Here is a 19,848-nt window from a genome sequence, read left to right on the forward strand (position 1 = left end):
CACAAAGCAAATAACAGCCCTGCAATGCTAATGCACCATGTATCTACTATGGGTTTTGAAGATGACTGAAAATGCTACCAATTATAGCAGTACCTGAGGTCGCCCCAGGAGTGGTTGTTGGTGGAGTGTGTGGCGGCTGTGTCGTGGTGTCCGACAAAGGGGTTGAGGGTGTTGAAGGAAGTGGAGCTACAGAGAGACAGAGCAGAGTTAGAAAAGGTCAGTATCAAGATGGAGATTAGTTTGAGATACCTGGTCCACCCTTCTCAGACACGCCAACAGCGTGACCACAGACACCCAGGGCAAGAATCGCATAGTGACTCCACAGCTGAGATTTCTGCACTCAACTGCTCTCTGAACAGCATTGTTGGGAGATAGAAGGAGACACGCAGCTCCTTCACTACAGCAACTCTATCGCTTGGCCATGAGCCTCAAAGAAAACTAATTGAACACTTACACAAGCAGTACAAGATGGGGATAGGATGTGGCAGTACCTGTGCTTGGTGAGGGCCTTGGTGGCGATGGTGTGTGCAGAGCCTGTGTTGTAGTGTCTGGCGAGTGGATTGTGGGTTCTGGTGTTGATGGACCTAGCACAAGAGGGAGTTAGAGTACGTCCGCGCCAAAATAGGAGTTTTGTCCCAGGCAGTTGGTCCACACTTCCGAAACACCCCAGCATTATGACCAGAGAGGCCCAGGGCAGGGATTGCACAGGGACTCCTCAGCTTAGATTTCTGTACTCAATTACTCTCTGAACAGCATGGCTGGGTGATCAATGGAGAGACGCGGCTCCTTCACTAGAGCAACTCTATCCCTTGGCCATGAGCCTCAAACAAAACTAATAGAACACTTCCCACAAGCAGTACAAGAAGGAGATGGGATGTGGCAGTACCTGAGCTTGGTGTGGGTCTTAGCGTATGCGAAGGCTGCGTTGTGGTGTTTGGCAAGGTGGTCCCTGGTTCTGATGTTGATGGATCTAGCACAAGAACGAGTTAGAGAAGATCTGCACCAACATGGGAGTTTTCTCCCACGTATCTGAGTCACCCTTCCAAACACCCAAACCGTGACCAGAGAGGCCCAGGCAGAGATTGCACAGGGACTCCTGCTTTGAGATTTCTGCACTCAAGTGCTCCCTGAACAGCATTGCTGGGTGATCAATGCAGAGAGGCAGCTCCTTCACTACAGCATCTCTATCCCTCAGCCATGAGTTTCAAAGAAAACTAACTGAACACTTACAACAAGTGGTAGAAGATGGGGATGGAGCATGAGAGTACCTGAGCTCAGTGTGGTTCCAGGTGTATACAATGGCTGGGTTGTGGTGTTTGGCAAGGTGGTCCCAAGTTCTGTGGTTGGTGGACCTAACACAAGAGAGAGTTAGACGAGATCCGTGCCAACATAGGAGTTTTGTCCCAGGTAGCTGGTCCACAGTTCCGAAACACCCCAACATTGTGACCAGAGAGGCTCAGGAATTGCACAAGGACTCCTGAGCTGAAATTTCTACCCTCAAATACTCCCCGAACAGCATTGTTGGGAGAGAAGGAGACACGTGGCTCCTTCACTACAGCAACTCTATCTCTTGGCTATGAGCTTCGAAAAAAACTAACTGAAGACCTACACAAGCAGTATTAGATGGGGATGGGATGTTGCAGTACCTGAGCTCGGTGTGGGTGTTGGCGTATGTGAAGGCTGTGTTGTGGTGCTTGGCAAGGTGGTCCCATATCCTGTGGTTGGTGGACCTAGCACAAGAGAGAGTTAGAGGAGATCGGCACCAAAAAGGGAATTTTATCCCAGGCAGCTGGTTCACACTTCCCAAACACCCAACACTGTTACCACAGAGGCCCGCGGCAGGGATTGCACAGTGACTCCTCAGCAAAATCTCCAGCACTTAGGTCTTTTCCCATCAACAGTGTTGTGAGGTAGAAAGAGAGGCACAGCCCCTTCACTACATTGACTCCATCCTTTGGTCGAGGGCCTTGGAGGAAGTGAAATGACCAGGTGCTACAAGCAGTAGAAGATGGGGAAGGAGCAGGAGAGTACCTGAGCTCGGTGTGGGTCTTGGTGTATACGAAGGTTGCGTTGCAGTGTTTGGCAAAGTGGTCCCAAGTTCTGTGGCTGGTGGACCTAGCACAAGAGAGAGTTAGAGGAGATCTGCACCAACATGGGAGTTTTGTCCCAGGCAGATAGTTAGCTAGCTGAGCACTTCCAACGAGCAGTGGAAGATTGGGAGGGAGCATGAGAGTACCTGAGCTCGGTGTGGGTGTTGGTGTATGCGAAGGTCGTGTTGTGGTGGTTAGCAAGGTGGTCCCTGGATCTGTGGCTGGTGGACCTAACACAAGAGAGAGTTAGATAAGGTCTGCACTAACACGGAAATTTAGTCCCAGGCAGCTGATCCACACTTCCCAAACACCCCAACATTGTGACCAGAGAGGACCAGGTTAGGGATTGTACAGGGACTCCTCAGCTGAGATTTCTGCACTCAAGTGGTCCCTGAACAGCATTGCTGGGTGAGCAAAGGAGACACGCAGCTCCTTCACTACAGCATCTCTATCCCTTGGCCATGAGCTTCGAAAAAAACTAACTGAACACTTACACAAGCAGCATTAGATGGGGATGGGATGTGGCAGTACCTGTACTTGGTGAGGGTCTCGGTGTATGTGAAGGTTGTGTTGTGGTGCTTGGCAAGGTGGTCTCTGGTTCTGTGGCTGGTGGACCTGACATAAGAGAGGGTTAGAGGAGATCGGCACCAACATGAAAGTTTTGTCACAGGCAGCTGATTCACACTTCCGAAACACTCGAGCATTGTGACGAGAGAGGCCCAGGACAGGGATTGCACAGGGACTCCTCAGCTTAGATTTCTGCACTCAATTACTCTCTCAACAGCATTGCTGGGTGATCAATGGAGAGACGCGGCTCCTTCACTAGAGCAACTCTATCCCTTGGCCATGAGCCTCAAAGAAAACTAACTGAACACTTACACAAGCAGTACAAGATGGGGAAGGGATGTGGCAGTACCTGTACTTGGTGAGGGTCCTGGTGGTGATGGTGTGTGCAGAGCCTGTGTTGTAGTGTCTGGCGAGTGGATTGTAGGTTCTGGCGTTGATGGACCTAGCACAAGAGGCAGTTAGAGGAGATCTGCAACAACATAGGAGTTTTGTCCCAGGCAGCTTCTTCACCCTTCCCAAACACCCCAACACCGTGACCAGAAAGGCCCAGGGCAGGGATCGCAGAGTGTCATCTCAGAAAGAGCCCTGGCACTCAAGGGGTCTGCCAGCAGCATAGCTGGGTGACAAAAGCAGATTAGGCACTTCAGTAGCTATGCTCAATATCTTGCCTGTGGGCCTTGTAATACACAAACTAAATAGTGACTGCAGGCAGTGCCAGCGCTCCAGTCGCCGAGAGGAAAGCCTGCTTGGGCACAGGCTGCATCACTGGCCTACAGGGAGGACATCACTGTCCTACTGCAAGGACAACCTGTGCTCGTGCCTGTAGCACAGATTGCCACCGCAGCTCCTTCACTACAGCAACTCTATCCCTCGGGCAGAAGCCTCAAAGAAAACTAACTGAACACTTACACAAGCACTAGAAGATGAGTATAGGATGTGGCAGTACCTGAGCTCGGTGTGGGTCTTGGTGAATGTGAAGGCTGTGTTGCCGTGTTTGTCAAAGTGGTCCCACGCTCTGTGGTTGGTGGACCTAGGACAAGAGAGACTTAGAGGAGATCTGCACCAAAAAGGGAATTTTGTCCCAGGCAGCTACATCCTTGGCATGCTCACAGCCAGGAGAGGATGGCCAACCAAGTGGAAGTGCACGAGCTGAGTGCCTAGCGCAGACAGTAAAATCATGGATGGGAGACAACAGTACCTGTGCTTGTCCCAGGTGCTGGTGATGTATGTGGAGGTCGCGTTGAGGTGTCTGTCAAGGAGGCTGAGGTTGTAGGAGCTGCTGGACGTACAGCGAAAGAGAGGAGGAGGGTTTCATAATGGGGACTTATTCCCAAACGGGGATGTTGCACCCTTCCCAAACATCACCCCCTCCCTGAACAGCATTGCTGGGTGATCAATGGAGAGACGCAGCTCCTTCACTACAGCAACTCTATCCCTTGGCCATGAGCCTCAAAGGAATTTAACTGAACGCTTCTCACAAGCAGTACAAGATGGGGAGGGAGCATGAGGGTACCTGAGCTTGGTGTGGGTCTTGACGTATGCAAAGGCTCCGTAGTGGCATCTGGCAATGTGGTCACTGATTCTGTGGTTGATGGACCTAGCACAAGAGGCAGTTAGAGGAGATCTGTGCCTACATGGGAGTTTTGTCCCAGGCAGCTTCTTCACCCTTCCCAAACACCCCAACACCATGACCAGAAAGGCCCAGGGCAGGGATCGCAGAGTGTCATCTCAGAAAGAGCCCTGGCACTCAAGGGGTCTGCCAGCAGCATAGCTGGTTGACAAAAGCAGATTAGGCACTTCAGTAGCTATGCTCAATATCGTGCCTGTGGGCCTTGTAATACACAAACTAAATAGTGACTGCAGGCAGTGCCAGCGCTCCAGTCGCCGAGAGGAAAGCCTGCTTGGGCACAGGCTGCATCACTGGCCTACAGGGAGGACATCACTGTCCTACTGCAAGGACAACCTGTGCTCGTGCCTGTAGCACAGATTGCCACCTCACTCGGTGGCATCTCTCAAGCTGCCCTTCCCCAAGCCGAGCCTTGTACCTGCACAGGATCCTTTTTCAATGGACAGATCATCCAATGCTACGTCGCTCCGGATGTCTTCACCCCATTCTCCCTCCAGGACGATCTAAAGGAAGGGACGGTTCCCAGCATTAGCTCCAGCCACACGTGTGAAGTGCTGTTAGAAAGCACGGTTCATCTCAGACGGCAGTGAGAGCCTGTGCCCTTACCTGCATGTCTTCTGTGCTGTGCAGTGTGATCTCTCCCAAGTTCCACCTGTCCCCGTGGTTCCCAACACTGCTCCAGACCAGCACTAGGTCTTCGCCCTTAGCCACGTACACCCGCAGGGCCATTGTTTCAGCCGCTCCGTACATGTGATACCAGAAGCGGAAGCAGTGCGGTCCTTCCAAACTGCACTCTGGACTGACCAGGTGAGCCACAAAGCCGGGGAGAGCATTGCTCCCTTGCAGGTAGATGTAGTAGCCGTCTGAAACAAAGCGTGAGCCACACTGTCGCGCACCATCAAGTCTAGACAAAGCACCCAGGGACAACCCAAGCACAGTCCGGGCAGTACCCGCTGCTGCAGTTCAAGGCAGGCAAAAGGAGGAGAGAGCAAACACAGGTCCTTCGCTAGCTACAACCCTCTCCAGCCCTGAGTCCACCTATGAACCGTGCTCTCTGGGCCCCGGCAGCTGTGTGGCTCAGACTGGGCAATGGCACCACCTCCAAAGCATCGCCACAATCCTCGCATGGCTCTGCAGCTTTGGGGCCCACTCATCATTGGCTTCTGGAGAAGCCAACGTCTCCAAAAAGAACAGACCCCTTCCTGTTCCCTTGAGAAAGCTGGGTCATCAGGCTTTGCCTTTCTTTCCCCCTCGTGTGGCAGGTCCTCGCCTGCCCTGAGGGTACCACAGACTGATTCCCACGGCTGGAAAGCTTCCTAAAGAAAGGCTCTGGCTCTGGGGGAGACTGTCACAAACGGCTCTGGATCAAGGCCAGGAAACACGTGGCCTGTATTTGCTGTGACAAGAGGTTTGCTGTCATCTTCCCAGGGACACTTCTCTGCCTGAAGGACCACTCTGTACTGCTTGCTGTTCTTACCTCCTGTCGTGTGGTCAGAGGAGGGGCCGGTATTTTGCGTGGGCGTTGGACCCTTGTGCCTTATCCAGTCAATGCTGCTGTAATCCGCCTGGACCCACTCACAGAAGTCGTGGTCGAACGTGCAGGTGAAATCGCAGTCCATTGAGGGAGCTGGATATGGTGCAGAAAGGGAAGCAGAGTTTCTAGAGTGAGGGTGGGGCCACCTTTTCCCCGTGTCCCACAGGGCACACCTACATCCCTGGCATGCTCACGGCCAGGAGAGGATGGCCAGCCAAGTGAAAGTGCACGAGCTGAGTGCCTAGCAGAGCCAGTAAAAAACATGGATGGGAGACAACAGTACCTGTGCTTGTCCCAGGTGCCGGCGATGTTGTTGTATGTGGAGGTCGCGTTGAGGTGTCTGGCAAGGGGGCTGAGGTGGTAGGAGCTGCTGGACGTAGAGCGAAACAGAGGAGGAGAAGATGTGTATCATAATGGGGACTTATTCCCAAATGGGGTTGTTGCACCCTTCCCAAACGTCCCCCCACCATGAAAAAAGCAGTGCAGGACAGGAATTCCACGGCATCCCTGACACAAAGAGTCTCTTCACCCAAGGGCTGGCCCACCAGAGTGGTTAGGCAACACAAGAGAAACCTCCACCGTTCCTTGAATTTAGGCCACAAAGGAGACCAACCAAACACTTACCACAGCCCGTGCCAGCGCTCCAGTCTCCCAGGGTGACGCCTGCCTCAGCACAGGCTGCGGCATAGGCCCCCAGGTCATTGCAGAGCTGCTCCGTGCTGCCACCCGTGGCACACTGGTCATAGACACAGCTCTCAAAGTACGTCTGGGGTGGCAGCACTGCATGGCATGGCTGGAACGGGCCACCAAGTTGCGTGAGGGTTGCACACTGCTCGTTAGCGGCCTCCTCCTCCTCGGGGAAGCAGGACGCAGGCGGGCTGAGCGTTGGGTCACACCTACAAAGCAGACAGAGAGTCCTGAGCTCACAGCAGCCTGTGGACCCCAGCCACACCGTTCCCTGACCTCCTTCCCAGCCAAAAGCTCAGCCTCTGGAGTCCAGATCCCTCGCTGAGACAAGGCACCTGCAAATGGTGGGCATCATGGCCCACAGTCGCCATTCCCCTCCGTGGTGTCAGAAGGACAGAAACAAATGGCCGAGGCAGTTGCGATCGCAACGGCTCAGGAAAAGCATCGTGCCGAGGCCCCGGCCCACTCTCTCCGGGGTCAGGAACAGTGAGATGCAGCGTGTGGAATGGGATGGCAGGGCCCTGCACAGAGGTCACCAAGGACTCCAGAGCAGAGCGTCTATGGGGAGAGAGCACCGTGCACCCTGACACTGCCCCAAGCAAGCCAGCCTTGACGGCAAAGGGGCACGGCCACACGTCTGGCACCCAGTTGCAGACAGCGCATCCCACTGGTGCGTGGAGCAGAGAGGTGAGACGCACGGACCATACGTCTGCTGCTGCGGAGCCTCTACGTGCTCTCACACGTGTTCCCACAAATGCCTGCCTCCTCTGCCTTGCCCCATGCCTGCCATTACCAACCCTCCCTTCTTGTGCCCCGCACAGCTCCCCAATCCCGCGCTCCCTTTTGTCCGTCATCTACGCAACGGAACAAGGACTCACGGCCACTCATCATCCGGCACCAGCCAGCTGGCTCCAAAGTCATTGAAGTCGGGCACGACAACCCCGTCGGGCCGCGTGAAGTCGTCCTGCTGGCTCCCCGTGTACGTCCCACACAGCCCACACAGCTTGCCCTTGTGCTTCTCAGACACCCTCACCAGGAGCTCATGGTCCCCATTGAACTGCAGCTGCAGGCCCAGCTTGGTAGAAACCCGCACGTAGGAGCCGCTCAGGGAAACGTTCACACCGGGGGCAGGAGAAGCAGGCAGGGAGGCCAGAGCACCGTTGATCTGAATAAGGGGCAGAGAGGGAGACAGAAGCGTAAAGAGATGCCCTCCACTGAGAGGTCACTGTTCTTCACTGCGATGGTGCCAGGGCCCAGCGAGTCAGAAGCACGGATGGCACGAGAAACCCTGCCCAGGCTACGAGAACAGCTGCTACCCTGCATACGGCACACCGAAAGCTCGGGAGAACAAGACGAAAACCTGCTGCCGCGCCATCAGCCTGACCTGGCCTGCTCAGAGCCTCGCCGTGCTCTTCGGTGAGCACGCCAACAGGCTCAGAGAAATACCGAGCTCTTGCCGGGGACTGAGCAGTAGTTAATGGTGCCCAGGGCATCTGTTGCTCCCGGGTGTAAAAATGAGGGGCTTACGTAGACCGCCTTGTTCTTGCGCAGTGCAATGTGGAGGCCTTCCACGGACAGTGCCACGGAGTTCAGAGCTGTCCAGCTCTGGCTGCCACGATGTTCGTTGCGGGTGGTGACACTGAACCCAAGGGAGGCGTTGTCGCAGCCCGTCACCACCGTGTAGTTGCAGGAGCCCTGGAAGTGGTGAAGCTTCCCATCGAAGGTGCTGTAATGCGGGTCGCCGTAGATGTGGCAGAGAGCAGTGCTGGCTGCGTAACAGCCCCTCTGGCCGTTCTGGATCTTGCAGACCTCGTCCTCACCACAGGACAAGGCAGAACAAACCATCTGGCCGTTGCCTTCACAGCGGCACCGGCGAGTGCAGTTCTCACTCACAGAGTACTCGCCTTCCTGCAGGCAGAGAGACACCGAGCGTCAGCGTACGAGGCAGGAAGGGAGAGGCAAGGGAATGCCCTGGGAGGGGTGCAAGCCAGGGCGGGGTTTTCACTCACGCTGTAGTAGTTGCCCTCAAAGAGGCAGCCACAGTGGGCCTCGGGCACACAGGTGTCTCCGCTGAGGAGGAAGCCAGAGGTACATGCACAGCCCTCCATGCAGGGCTCGGAGCAGTTCTGTGGGGCTTGTCGGTCAAGACAGGTGGCAGGGCAGCCGCTCATGCAAGGGTCATAGTAGCTGTTGGTGGGGCACAGCACGGCTGCAATGGGAAGGGGGCGATTAGGAGAGGCGAGCCTTCAAGGAAGGACGACCTTCTGGGAAGGGGAAGACCAAAGACTTGCTCTGGCCAGAGGCTCTGGGCATGGGGAGCAACACTCTTCCCTTCTGGCAACTGCGAGGCAGGTACTCACGGCAGAAGGTGGCATTCCTCCAGGGAAGAAGAGTCACGCCGGCTGCCTGGCATGCGTCAGCGTAGGCCTCCAGAGCAGCGCACAGGACCTCCTGGCCACCATTCAGGGCACAAAGGTCATAGAAACAGGTCTCAAAGTAGCTCTGGGCGTTGATCACGGCGTGGCACTTCTCAAAAGAGCCGGGCCTGGCAGTCAGCGTGCCACAGAACTGGTCCGATCGGTAGAGCTTCTCCTCTTCTGCACTGCAGGGTGGGGAGGGGACGGGCACGCCGCAAGAGGCGTCGCTGTCTGGGACCTGCCAGCTCTCCCCCAGCACATTGGAGTCTGCGGCTTGCTGCCCGTTGGGCATCATGTAATCGTCCTCTCTCCGGTTGTTGAAGTTCCCGCACATGCCACAGGTCAGGTTGAAGTAGGCGGTGGGCACCTTCACCTCCACCGAGTGGTCAGTGTCGTAGGACACTCTGAGCTTGAAGTCTGTCTCCAGGACGATGTAGCGGCCGCTCCTGCTCACCGTGATGGCACCTCCCGCTGCGCTCACCGGCAAGGTCTGGCGCAAACCGTTCACCTAGGGCAGACACACCGCAATGGACCCTGGCCTTGTCCCTGCTCTCCCAGGGGTCTCCTGCCCCAGGCAAAGCAGCTGCCAGGCCGGGCACGGCAAAACGCTGCCCACGGTGCCCTGGCACCCAGACGCCCCTGTGCCTTGCAGAGCCACGTCTCTGTTCGGCACTCTGCAGGCGACCCTGTTCAACACGGGCCACGTTCCACGTTTGCCTCTCCCTCCTCCAACCCCTCCGGAAAGGAAAAGCAAAGCAACCCAGTGGCTTCAGGGGAACCCACCCGGGCCTGGGACAACAGGGATGTCCGGCACGTGCCAGACATCCAAGAAAACGCCCGCCTTGCCTCACAGCCACGCCACGCTTGGGCCAGCCCCACTGCCTACCAGCACTTGGCTCCGCTCCTTCTTGACCATGACAACGCGCTCCCCGTACACCTCAACCAGGACTTCGCGCACATAGGACACTCTGGTGCTGCCACGATGCTCGTTCTTGGCCTCGACGTTGAAGTAGGGCAGGGAGGTGGTGTTGGAGCACACTTTGGCCAGGGTGTAGGTGCAGTTGCCCATGAAGTTGTGCGTCACCTTGTCAAAGGTGTTGTAGTGAGGGTCACCGTGGACGTGGCAGATGCCGTAGGATTCTTTGAGGCACTCGGGTTTCCCGTCCTGCACCCCGCAGTACTGGCCCGCAGGGCATGAGGCATCGGAGCACTGGACTTTGCTTCCCCGCGCGGGACACCGGCACTTTGAGGAGCAGGTGTTGTCCGTCCAGAACTCCGAGCCCACGGGGTAGTGCTGCCCGTTGTGCCAGCACCCGCACTGCTGGCTGGGCACGCATTGGTCGTTGTAGAGCAGGTAACCGCTGTCGCACACGCATCCCTCCACGCACGGCAGGCTGCAGGTAGCAGGAGCCATCGGGTCAACACAGGTGGCAGGGCAGGCTGCAGCACAGGGCTCGTAGTGGCTGTTGGCCGGACAGGCGATGGCTGCCGAGACAGAAGACATGGCCATTACTTGGAAAATGCGACACTTCTATGTGCTGTCCTTTCCCCTTTGAAAATTTAAAAGTCTCTATTGTCTCTGCGGTCTGCTTGGCTCCATGGGTATTCTACGTCATAGCCGACCAAATGAAAGAGGAAATGGTGCCTCTAAGACTGACGACTACCTGTAGATCCCCACGGCACGTAGCAAAAATATTTCTCATTCCCCACCCCGCTCTTCCATTCCTGTTCTGCGTTTTCCCGAGGGTAACGATCCGCGGCACTGTGTGTGGACTTACGGCAGAAGGTTGCGTTCCTCCACACAGGGATCTTGACACCAAGCGACTGGCAGGCATCCGCGTAGGACTGCAAGCTCTTGCACAGGGCCTCCTGGTCCAGCCCCAGCTCACACAGGTCATAAAAGCAGGTGTCGAAGTAACCGCTGGGGCTCAGCAGAGCGTGGCACATCTGGAACGGGCCGCTGGTGTCAGTGAGGAGCCCACAGAAGCGGCTGCTGGCAATGACTTGCTTGTCGGTCTCATTGCAGGCTGGGGTGGGCAGTGGTCCGGCTGAGCAGCTGTGGAAAGACAGGGAGAAAGGCCGCTGGGTCATCCGTGGGCTTCTCCTGGTGCCTCCCCCTCCCCTTGCCTGACGCGTCCCCAGTCCTGCTGGAGGGCCACACGCACCTGCTGTCGTTGGTCACCTGCCAGCTGTTGCCCAGGCTGGTGGAGTCTGGCTCCAGCACCCCTTCCGGGTTCAGGAAGTCGTCTGCTGCCATCCCGTTGTAGTTCCCACACATGCCACAAACCTTCTGCCCAAAGCTGCTCGGAAGCGTCACCTCCACGCGATGGTTCCCATCAAACTTCACTCTCAAGCCAAAGTCTGTTGTGACCACTGTGTAGAACCCACTGGACGAGACCTGCACGCCTGCGGATGGGGAGCAGGGCAGGACCTCTGCCACTCCATTGACCTGGAAAGACACAAACCAAGACAGGGTTGGAGCAACCCATTTGGCGCAGCTCTCTCCTCTCGCACAGCCCCTCCACCTCTCCCTCTGGTGCTTACCGTCACCACTCCGCCCTTCCCCAGCCTTATCCGCTGGCCAGCCACATCGACATCCACGTATCGGACATAGGACACGCGAGTGTTTCCTCCCCTGTGCTCATTGGCCGCTTCCACGTTGAAGTAGGGCAGCGAGCTGTTGCTCTCGCACAGCTTGGAGAGGGTGTAGGTGCAGGTGCCCATGAAGTGGTGTAGCTGATTGTCGAACGTGTGGTAGTGAGGGTCTCCTTCCACCACGCAGGTCCCTGGCAGTGGAAAGACCAGAGGAAACGTTCAGTTAAGCACCTCCTGATGCCTCTGCTCCCCAGCCCACCCTGCACAAAGAACATCAGCCCCGTGGCTGGTCTACCGCATTTATGAAGAGAGAGAGTTAGTGGAGATGACAGGATAATTTTTTCCAGGCATCCAGTTCAAACCTCCTAGAACACCTACATGCTAGAAGCTGAATTGCCCCACTCAAACCCTCAGGAAGGGAAGAGCGCTCAATGTTTGTCTCAATATGGCATGATAGTGACACAAAGCAAATAACAGCCCTGCAATGCTAATGCACCATGTATCTACTATGGGTTTTGAAGATGACTGAAAATGCTACCAATTATAGCAGTACCTGAGGTCGCCCCAGGAGTGGTTGTTGGTGGAGTGTGTGGCGGCTGTGTCGTGGTGTCCGACAAAGGGGTTGAGGGTGTTGAAGGAAGTGGAGCTACAGAGAGACAGAGCAGAGTTAGAAAAGGTCAGTATCAAGATGGAGATTAGTTTGAGATACCTGGTCCACCCTTCTCAGACACGCCAACAGCGTGACCACAGACACCCAGGGCAAGAATCGCATAGTGACTCCACAGCTGAGATTTCTGCACTCAACTGCTCTCTTAACAGCATTGTTGGGAGATAGAAGGAGACACGCAGCTCCTTCACTACAGCAACTCTATCCCTTGGCCATGAGCCTCAAAGAAAACTAATTGAACACTTACACAAGCAGTACAAGATGGGGATAGGATGTGGCAGTACCTGTGCTTGGTGAGGGCCTTGGCGGCGATGGTGTGTGCAGAGCCTGTGTTGTAGTGTCTGGCGAGTGGATTGTGGGTTCTGGTGTTGATGGACCTAGCACAAGAGGGAGTTAGAGTACGTCCGCGCCAAAATAGGAGTTTTGTCCCAGGCAGTTGGTCCACACTTCCGAAACACCCCAGCATTATGACCAGAGAGGCCCAGGGCAGGGATTGCACAGGGACTCCTCAGCTTAGATTTCTGTACTCAATTACTCTCTGAACAGCATGGCTGGGTGATCAATGGAGAGACGCGGCTCCTTCACTAGAGCAACTCTATCCCTTGGCCATGAGCCTCAAACAAAACTAATAGAACACTTCCCACAAGCAGTACAAGAAGGAGATGGGATGTGGCAGTACCTGAGCTTGGTGTGGGTCTTAGCGTATGCGAAGGCTGCGTTGTGGTGTTTGGCAAGGTGGTCCCTGGTTCTGATGTTGATGGATCTAGCACAAGAACGAGTTAGAGAAGATTTGCACCAACATGGGAGTTTTCTCCCACGTATCTGAGTCACCCTTCCAAACACCCAAACCGTGACCAGAGAGGCCCAGGCAGAGATTGCACAGGGACTCCTGCTTTGAGATTTCTGCACTCAAGTGCTCCCTGAACAGCATTGCTGGGTGATCAATGCAGAGAGGCAGCTCCTTCACTACAGCATCTCTATCCCTCAGCCATGAGTTTCAAAGAAAACTTCTCACAAACAGTACAAGATGGGCATAGGGTGTGGCAGTACCTGAACTCGGTGGGGGTCTTGGTGTATGTGAAGGTTGTGTTGTGGTGGTTAGCAAGGTGGTCCCTGGATCTGTGGCTGGTGGACCTAACACAAGAGAGAGTTAGATAAGGTCTGCACTAACACGGAAATTTAGTCCCAGGCAGCTGATCCACACTTCCCAAACACCCCAACATTGTGACCAGAGAGGACCAGGTTAGGGATTGTACAGGGACTCCTCAGCTGAGATTTCTGCACTCAAGTGGTCCCTGAACAGCATTGCTGGGTGAGCAAAGGAGACACGCAGCTCCTTCACTACAGCATCTCTATCCCTTGGCCATGAGCTTCGAAAAAAACTAACTGAACACTTACACAAGCAGCATTAGATGGGGATGGGATGTGGCAGTACCTGTACTTGGTGAGGGTCTCGGTGTATGTGAAGGTTGTGTTGTGGTGCTTGGCAAGGTGGTCTCTGGTTCTGTGGCTGGTGGACCTGACATAAGAGAGGGTTAGAGGAGATCGGCACCAACATGAAAGTTTTGTCACAGGCAGCTGATTCACACTTCCGAAACACTCGAGCATTGTGACGAGAGAGGCCCAGGACAGGGATTGCACAGGGACTCCTCAGCTTAGATTTCTGCACTCAATTACTCTCTCAACAGCATTGCTGGGTGATCAATGGAGAGACGCGGCTCCTTCACTAGAGCAACTCTATCCCTTGGCCATGAGCCTCAAAGAAAACTAACTGAACACTTACACAAGCAGTACAAGATGGGGAAGGGATGTGGCAGTACCTGTACTTGGTGAGGGTCCTGGTGGTGATGGTGTGTGCAGAGCCTGTGTTGTAGTGTCTGGCGAGTGGATTGTAGGTTCTGGCGTTGATGGACCTAGCACAAGAGGCAGTTAGAGGAGATCTGCAACAACATAGGAGTTTTGTCCCAGGCAGCTTCTTCACCCTTCCCAAACACCCCAACACCGTGACCAGAAAGGCCCAGGGCAGGGATCGCAGAGTGTCATCTCAGAAAGAGCCCTGGCACTCAAGGGGTCTGCCAGCAGCATAGCTGGGTGACAAAAGCAGATTAGGCACTTCAGTAGCTATGCTCAATATCTTGCCTGTGGGCCTTGTAATACACAAACTAAATAGTGACTGCAGGCAGTGCCAGCGCTCCAGTCGCCGAGAGGAAAGCCTGCTTGGGCACAGGCTGCATCACTGGCCTACAGGGAGGACATCACTGTCCTACTGCAAGGACAACCTGTGCTCGTGCCTGTAGCACAGATTGCCACCGCAGCTCCTTCACTACAGCAACTCTATCCCTCGGGCAGAAGCCTCAAAGAAAACTAACTGAACACTTACACAAGCACTAGAAGATGAGTATAGGATGTGGCAGTACCTGAGCTCGGTGTGGGTCTTGGTGAATGTGAAGGCTGTGTTGCCGTGTTTGTCAAAGTGGTCCCACGCTCTGTGGTTGGTGGACCTAGGACAAGAGAGACTTAGAGGAGATCTGCACCAAAAAGGGAATTTTGTCCCAGGCAGCTACATCCTTGGCATGCTCACAGCCAGGAGAGGATGGCCAACCAAGTGGAAGTGCACGAGCTGAGTGCCTAGCGCAGACAGTAAAATCATGGATGGGAGACAACAGTACCTGTGCTTGTCCCAGGTGCTGGTGATGTATGTGGAGGTCGCGTTGAGGTGTCTGTCAAGGAGGCTGAGGTTGTAGGAGCTGCTGGACGTACAGCGAAAGAGAGGAGGAGGGTTTCATAATGGGGACTTATTCCCAAACGGGGATGTTGCACCCTTCCCAAACATCACCCCCTCCCTGAACAGCATTGCTGGGTGATCAATGGAGAGACGCAGCTCCTTCACTACAGCATCTCTATCCCTCAGCCATGAGTTTCAAAGAAAACTAACTGAACACTTACAACAAGTGGTAGAAGATGGGGATGGAGCATGAGAGTACCTGAGCTCAGTGTGGTTCCAGGTGTATACAATGGCTGGGTTGTGGTGTTTGGCAAGGTGGTCCCAAGTTCTGTGGTTGGTGGACCTAACACAAGAGAGAGTTAGACGAGATCCGTGCCAACATAGGAGTTTTGTCCCAGGTAGCTGGTCCACAGTTCCGAAACACCCCAACATTGTGACCAGAGAGGCTCAGGAATTGCACAAGGACTCCTGAGCTGAAATTTCTACCCTCAAATACTCCCCGAACAGCATTGTTGGGAGAGAAGGAGACACGTGGCTCCTTCACTACAGCAACTCTATCTCTTGGCTATGAGCTTCGAAAAAAACTAACTGAAGACCTACACAAGCAGTATTAGATGGGGATGGGATGTTGCAGTACCTGAGCTCGGTGTGGGTGTTGGCGTATGTGAAGGCTGTGTTGTGGTGCTTGGCAAGGTGGTCCCATATCCTGTGGTTGGTGGACCTAGCACAAGAGAGAGTTAGAGGAGATCGGCACCAAAAAGGGAATTTTATCCCAGGCAGCTGGTTCACACTTCCCAAACACCCAACACTGTTACCACAGAGGCCCGCGGCAGGGATTGCACAGTGACTCCTCAGCAAAATCTCCAGCACTTAGGTCTTTTCCCATCAACAGTGTTGTGAGGTAGAAAGAGAGGCACAGCCCCTTCACTACATTGACTCCATCCTTTGGTCGAGGGCCTTGGAGGAAGTGAAATGACCAGGTGCTACAAGCAGTAGAAGATGGGGAAGGAGCATGAGAGTACCTGAGCTCGGTGTGGGTCTTGGTGTATACGAAGGTTGCGTTGCAGTGTTTGGCAAAGTGGTCCCAAGTTCTGTGGCTGGTGGACCTAGCACAAGAGAGAGTTAGAGGAGATCTGCACCAACATGGGAGTTTTGTCCCAGGCAGATAGTTAGCTAGCTGAGCACTTCCAACGAGCAGTGGAAGATTGGGAGGGAGCATGAGAGTACCTGAGCTCAGTGTGGTTCCAGGTGTATACAATGGCTGGGTTGTGGTGTTTGGCAAGGTGGTCCCAAGTTCTGTGGTTGGTGGACCTAACACAAGAGAGAGTTAGACGAGATCCGTGCCAACATAGGAGTTTTGTCCCAGGTAGCTGGTCCACAGTTCCGAAACACCCCAACATTGTGACCAGAGAGGCTCAGGAATTGCACAAGGACTCCTGAGCTGAAATTTCTACCCTCAAATACTCCCCGAACAGCATTGTTGGGAGAGAAGGAGACACGTGGCTCCTTCACTACAGCAACTCTATCTCTTGGCTATGAGCTTCGAAAAAAACTAACTGAAGACCTACACAAGCAGTATTAGATGGGGATGGGATGTTGCAGTACCTGAGCTCGGTGTGGGTGTTGGCGTATGTGAAGGCTGTGTTGTGGTGCTTGGCAAGGTGGTCCCATATCCTGTGGTTGGTGGACCTAGCACAAGAGAGAGTTAGAGGAGATCGGCACCAAAAAGGGAATTTTATCCCAGGCAGCTGGTTCACACTTCCCAAACACCCAACACTGTTACCACAGAGGCCCGCGGCAGGGATTGCACAGTGACTCCTCAGCAAAATCTCCAGCACTTAGGTCTTTTCCCATCAACAGTGTTGTGAGGTAGAAAGAGAGGCACAGCCCCTTCACTACATTGACTCCATCCTTTGGTCGAGGGCCTTGGAGGAAGTGAAATGACCAGGTGCTACAAGCAGTAGAAGATGGGGAAGGAGCAGGAGAGTACCTGAGCTCGGTGTGGGTCTTGGTGTATACGAAGGTTGCGTTGCAGTGTTTGGCAAAGTGGTCCCAAGTTCTGTGGCTGGTGGACCTAGCACAAGAGAGAGTTAGAGGAGATCTGCACCAACATGGGAGTTTTGTCCCAGGCAGATAGTTAGCTAGCTGAGCACTTCCAACGAGCAGTGGAAGATTGGGAGGGAGCATGAGAGTACCTGAGCTCGGTGTGGGTGTTGGTGTATGCGAAGGTCGTGTTGTGGTGGTTAGCAAGGTGGTCCCTGGATCTGTGGCTGGTGGACCTAACACAAGAGAGAGTTAGATAAGGTCTGCACTAACACGGAAATTTAGTCCCAGGCAGCTGATCCACACTTCCCAAACACCCCAACATTGTGACCAGAGAGGACCAGGTTAGGGATTGTACAGGGACTCCTCAGCTGAGATTTCTGCACTCAAGTGGTCCCTGAACAGCATTGCTGGGTGAGCAAAGGAGACACGCAGCTCCTTCACTACAGCATCTCTATCCCTTGGCCATGAGCTTCGAAAAAAACTAACTGAACACTTACACAAGCAGCATTAGATGGGGATGGGATGTGGCAGTACCTGTACTTGGTGAGGGTCTCGGTGTATGCGAAGGTTGTGTTGTGGTGCTTGGCAAGGTGGTCTCTGGTTCTGTGGCTGGTGGACCTGACATAAGAGAGGGTTAGAGGGGATCGGCACCAACATAGAAGTTTTGTAACAGGCAGCTGATCCACACTTCCGAAACACCCCAGCATCGTGACAAGAGAGGCCCAGGGCAAGGATTGCACAGGGACTCCTCTGCTTAGATTTCTGTACTCAATTACTCTCTGAACAGCATTGCTGGGTGAGCAAAGGAGACACGCAGCTCCTTCACTACAGCAACTCTATCCCTTGGCCATGAGCCTCAAAGGAATTTAACTGAACGCTTCTCACAAGCAGTACAAGATGGGGAGGGAGCATGAGGGTACCTGAGCTTGGTGTGGGTCTTGACGTATGCAAAGGCTCCGTAGTGGCATCTGGCAATGTGGTCACTGATTCTGTGGTTGATGGACCTAGCACAAGAGGCAGTTAGAGGAGATCTGTGCCTACATGGGAGTTTTGTCCCAGGCAGCTTCTTCACCCTTCCCAAACACCCCAACACCATGACCAGAAAGGCCCAGGGCAGGGATCGCAGAGTGTCATCTCAGAAAGAGCCCTGGCACTCAAGGGGTCTGCCAGCAGCATAGCTGGGTGACAAAAGCAGATTAGGCACTTCAGTAGCTATGCTCAATATCGTGCCTGTAGGCCTTGTAATACACAAACTAAATAGTGACTGCAGGCAGTGCCAGCGCTCCAGTCGCCGAGAGGAAAGCCTGCTTGGGCACAGGCTGCATCACTGGCCTACAGGGAGGACATCACTGTCCTACTGCAAGGACAACCTGTGCTCGTGCCTGTAGCACAGATTGCCACCTCACTCGGTGGCATCTCTCAAGCTGCCCTTCCCCAAGCCGAGCCTTGTACCTGCACAGGATCCTTTTTCAATGGACAGATCATCCAATGCTACGTCGCTCCGGATGTCTTCACCCCATTCTCCCTCCAGGACGATCTAAAGGAAGGGACGGTTCCCAGCATTAGCTCCAGCCACACGTGTGAAGTGCTGTTAGAAAGCACGGTTCATCTCAGACGGCAGTGAGAGCCTGTGCCCTTACCTGCATGTCTTCTGTGCTGTGCAGTGTGATCTCTCCCAAGTTCCACCTGTCCCCGTGGTTCCCAACACTGCTCCAGACCAGCACTAGGTCTTCGCCCTTAGCCACGTACACCCGCAGGGCCATTGTTTCAGCCGCGCCGTACATGTGATACCAGAAGCGGAAGCAGTGCGGTCCTTCCAAACTGCACTCTGGACTGACCAGGTGAGCCACAAAGCCGGGGAGAGCATTGCTCCCTTGCAGGTAGATGTAGTAGCCGTCTGAAACAAAGCGTGAGCCACACTGTCGCGCACCATCAAGTCTAGACAAAGCACCCAGGGACAACCCAAGCACAGTCCGGGCAGTACCCGCTGCTGCAGTTCAAGGCAGGCAAAAGGAGGAGAGAGCAAACACAGGTCCTTCGCTAGCTACAACCCTCTCCAGCCCTGAGTCCACCTATGAACCGTGCTCTCTGGGCCACGGCAGCTGTGTGGCTCAGACTGGGCAATGGCACCACCTCCAAAGCATCGCCACAATCCTCGCATGGCTCTGCAGCTTTGGGGCCCACTCATCATTGGCTTCTGGAGAAGCCAACGTCTCCAAAAAGAACAGACCCCTTCCTGTTCCCTTGAGAAAGCTGGGTCATCAGGCTTTGCCTTTCTTTCCCCCTCGTGTGGCAGGTCCTCGCCTGCCCTGAGGGTACCACAGACTGATTCCCACGGCTGGAAAGCTTCCTAAAGAAAGGCTCTGGCTCTGGGGGAGACTGTCACAAACGGCTCTGGATCAAGGCCAGGAAACACGTGGCCTGTATTTGCTGTGACAAGAGGTTTGCTGTCATCTTCCCAGGGACACTTCTCTGCCTGAAGGACCGCTCTGTACTGCTTGCTGTTCTTACCTCCTGTCGTGTGGTCAGAGGAGGGGCCGGTATTTTGCGTGGGCGTTGGACCCTTGTGCCTTATCCAGTCAATGCTGCTGTAATCCGCCTGGACCCACTCACAGAAGTCGTGGTCGAACGTGCAGGTGAAATCGCAGTCCATTGAGGGAGCTGGATATGGTGCAGAAAGGGAAGCAGAGTTTCTAGAGTGAGGGTGGGGCCACCTTTTCCCCGTGTCCCACAGGGCACACCTACATCCCTGGCATGCTCACGGCCAGGAGAGGATGGCCAGCCAAGTGAAAGTGCACGAGCTGAGTGCCTAGCAGAGCCAGTAAAAAACATGGATGGGAGACAACAGTACCTGTGCTTGTCCCAGGTGCCGGCGATGTTGTTGTATGTGGAG

The 19,848-nt window shown here is 54.6% G+C and overlaps 2 protein-coding genes across 2 annotated transcripts in view; both read right to left on the reverse strand.

The window, feature by feature from the left end:
- LOC104371950 (IgGFc-binding protein-like) overlaps positions 1-7,359 on the reverse strand; it is an 80,212-nt gene extending 72,853 nt beyond the window's left edge. The window contains exons 1-17 of the mRNA XM_086618619.1: positions 7,325-7,359; positions 6,443-6,714; positions 5,762-5,911; positions 4,891-5,147; positions 4,657-4,787; positions 4,171-4,254; positions 3,856-3,936; positions 3,604-3,687; positions 3,007-3,099; positions 2,622-2,705; positions 2,237-2,320; positions 2,032-2,115; positions 1,647-1,730; positions 1,269-1,352; positions 887-970; positions 492-584; positions 94-186 (exon numbers count right to left, since the gene is read on the reverse strand). Coding sequence (XP_086474745.1) covers positions 94-186; positions 492-584; positions 887-970; positions 1,269-1,352; positions 1,647-1,730; positions 2,032-2,115; positions 2,237-2,320; positions 2,622-2,705; positions 3,007-3,099; positions 3,604-3,687; positions 3,856-3,936; positions 4,171-4,254; positions 4,657-4,787; positions 4,891-5,147; positions 5,762-5,911; positions 6,443-6,714; positions 7,325-7,359 — 1,877 coding nt within the window. The remainder of the gene's footprint in view (positions 1-93; positions 187-491; positions 585-886; positions 971-1,268; positions 1,353-1,646; positions 1,731-2,031; positions 2,116-2,236; positions 2,321-2,621; positions 2,706-3,006; positions 3,100-3,603; positions 3,688-3,855; positions 3,937-4,170; positions 4,255-4,656; positions 4,788-4,890; positions 5,148-5,761; positions 5,912-6,442; positions 6,715-7,324) is intronic.
- Positions 7,360-7,379: 20 nt separating this feature from the next.
- Positions 7,380-19,848, reverse strand: part of LOC147528111 (IgGFc-binding protein-like) — a 45,175-nt gene continuing 32,706 nt past the window's right edge. Inside the window, exons 39-47 of the mRNA XM_086618620.1 lie at positions 13,995-14,097; positions 11,467-11,704; positions 11,088-11,371; positions 10,701-10,978; positions 9,809-10,407; positions 8,866-9,430; positions 8,515-8,714; positions 8,033-8,413; positions 7,380-7,670 (exon numbers count right to left, since the gene is read on the reverse strand). Coding sequence (XP_086474746.1) covers positions 7,380-7,670; positions 8,033-8,413; positions 8,515-8,714; positions 8,866-9,430; positions 9,809-10,407; positions 10,701-10,978; positions 11,088-11,371; positions 11,467-11,704; positions 13,995-14,097 — 2,939 coding nt within the window. The remainder of the gene's footprint in view (positions 7,671-8,032; positions 8,414-8,514; positions 8,715-8,865; positions 9,431-9,808; positions 10,408-10,700; positions 10,979-11,087; positions 11,372-11,466; positions 11,705-13,994; positions 14,098-19,848) is intronic.

The sequence above is a fragment of the Tauraco erythrolophus genome, chromosome 11 (genome assembly GCF_009769465.1).
Source record: "Tauraco erythrolophus isolate bTauEry1 chromosome 11, bTauEry1.pri, whole genome shotgun sequence".
NCBI lineage: Eukaryota > Metazoa > Chordata > Aves > Musophagiformes > Musophagidae > Tauraco > Tauraco erythrolophus.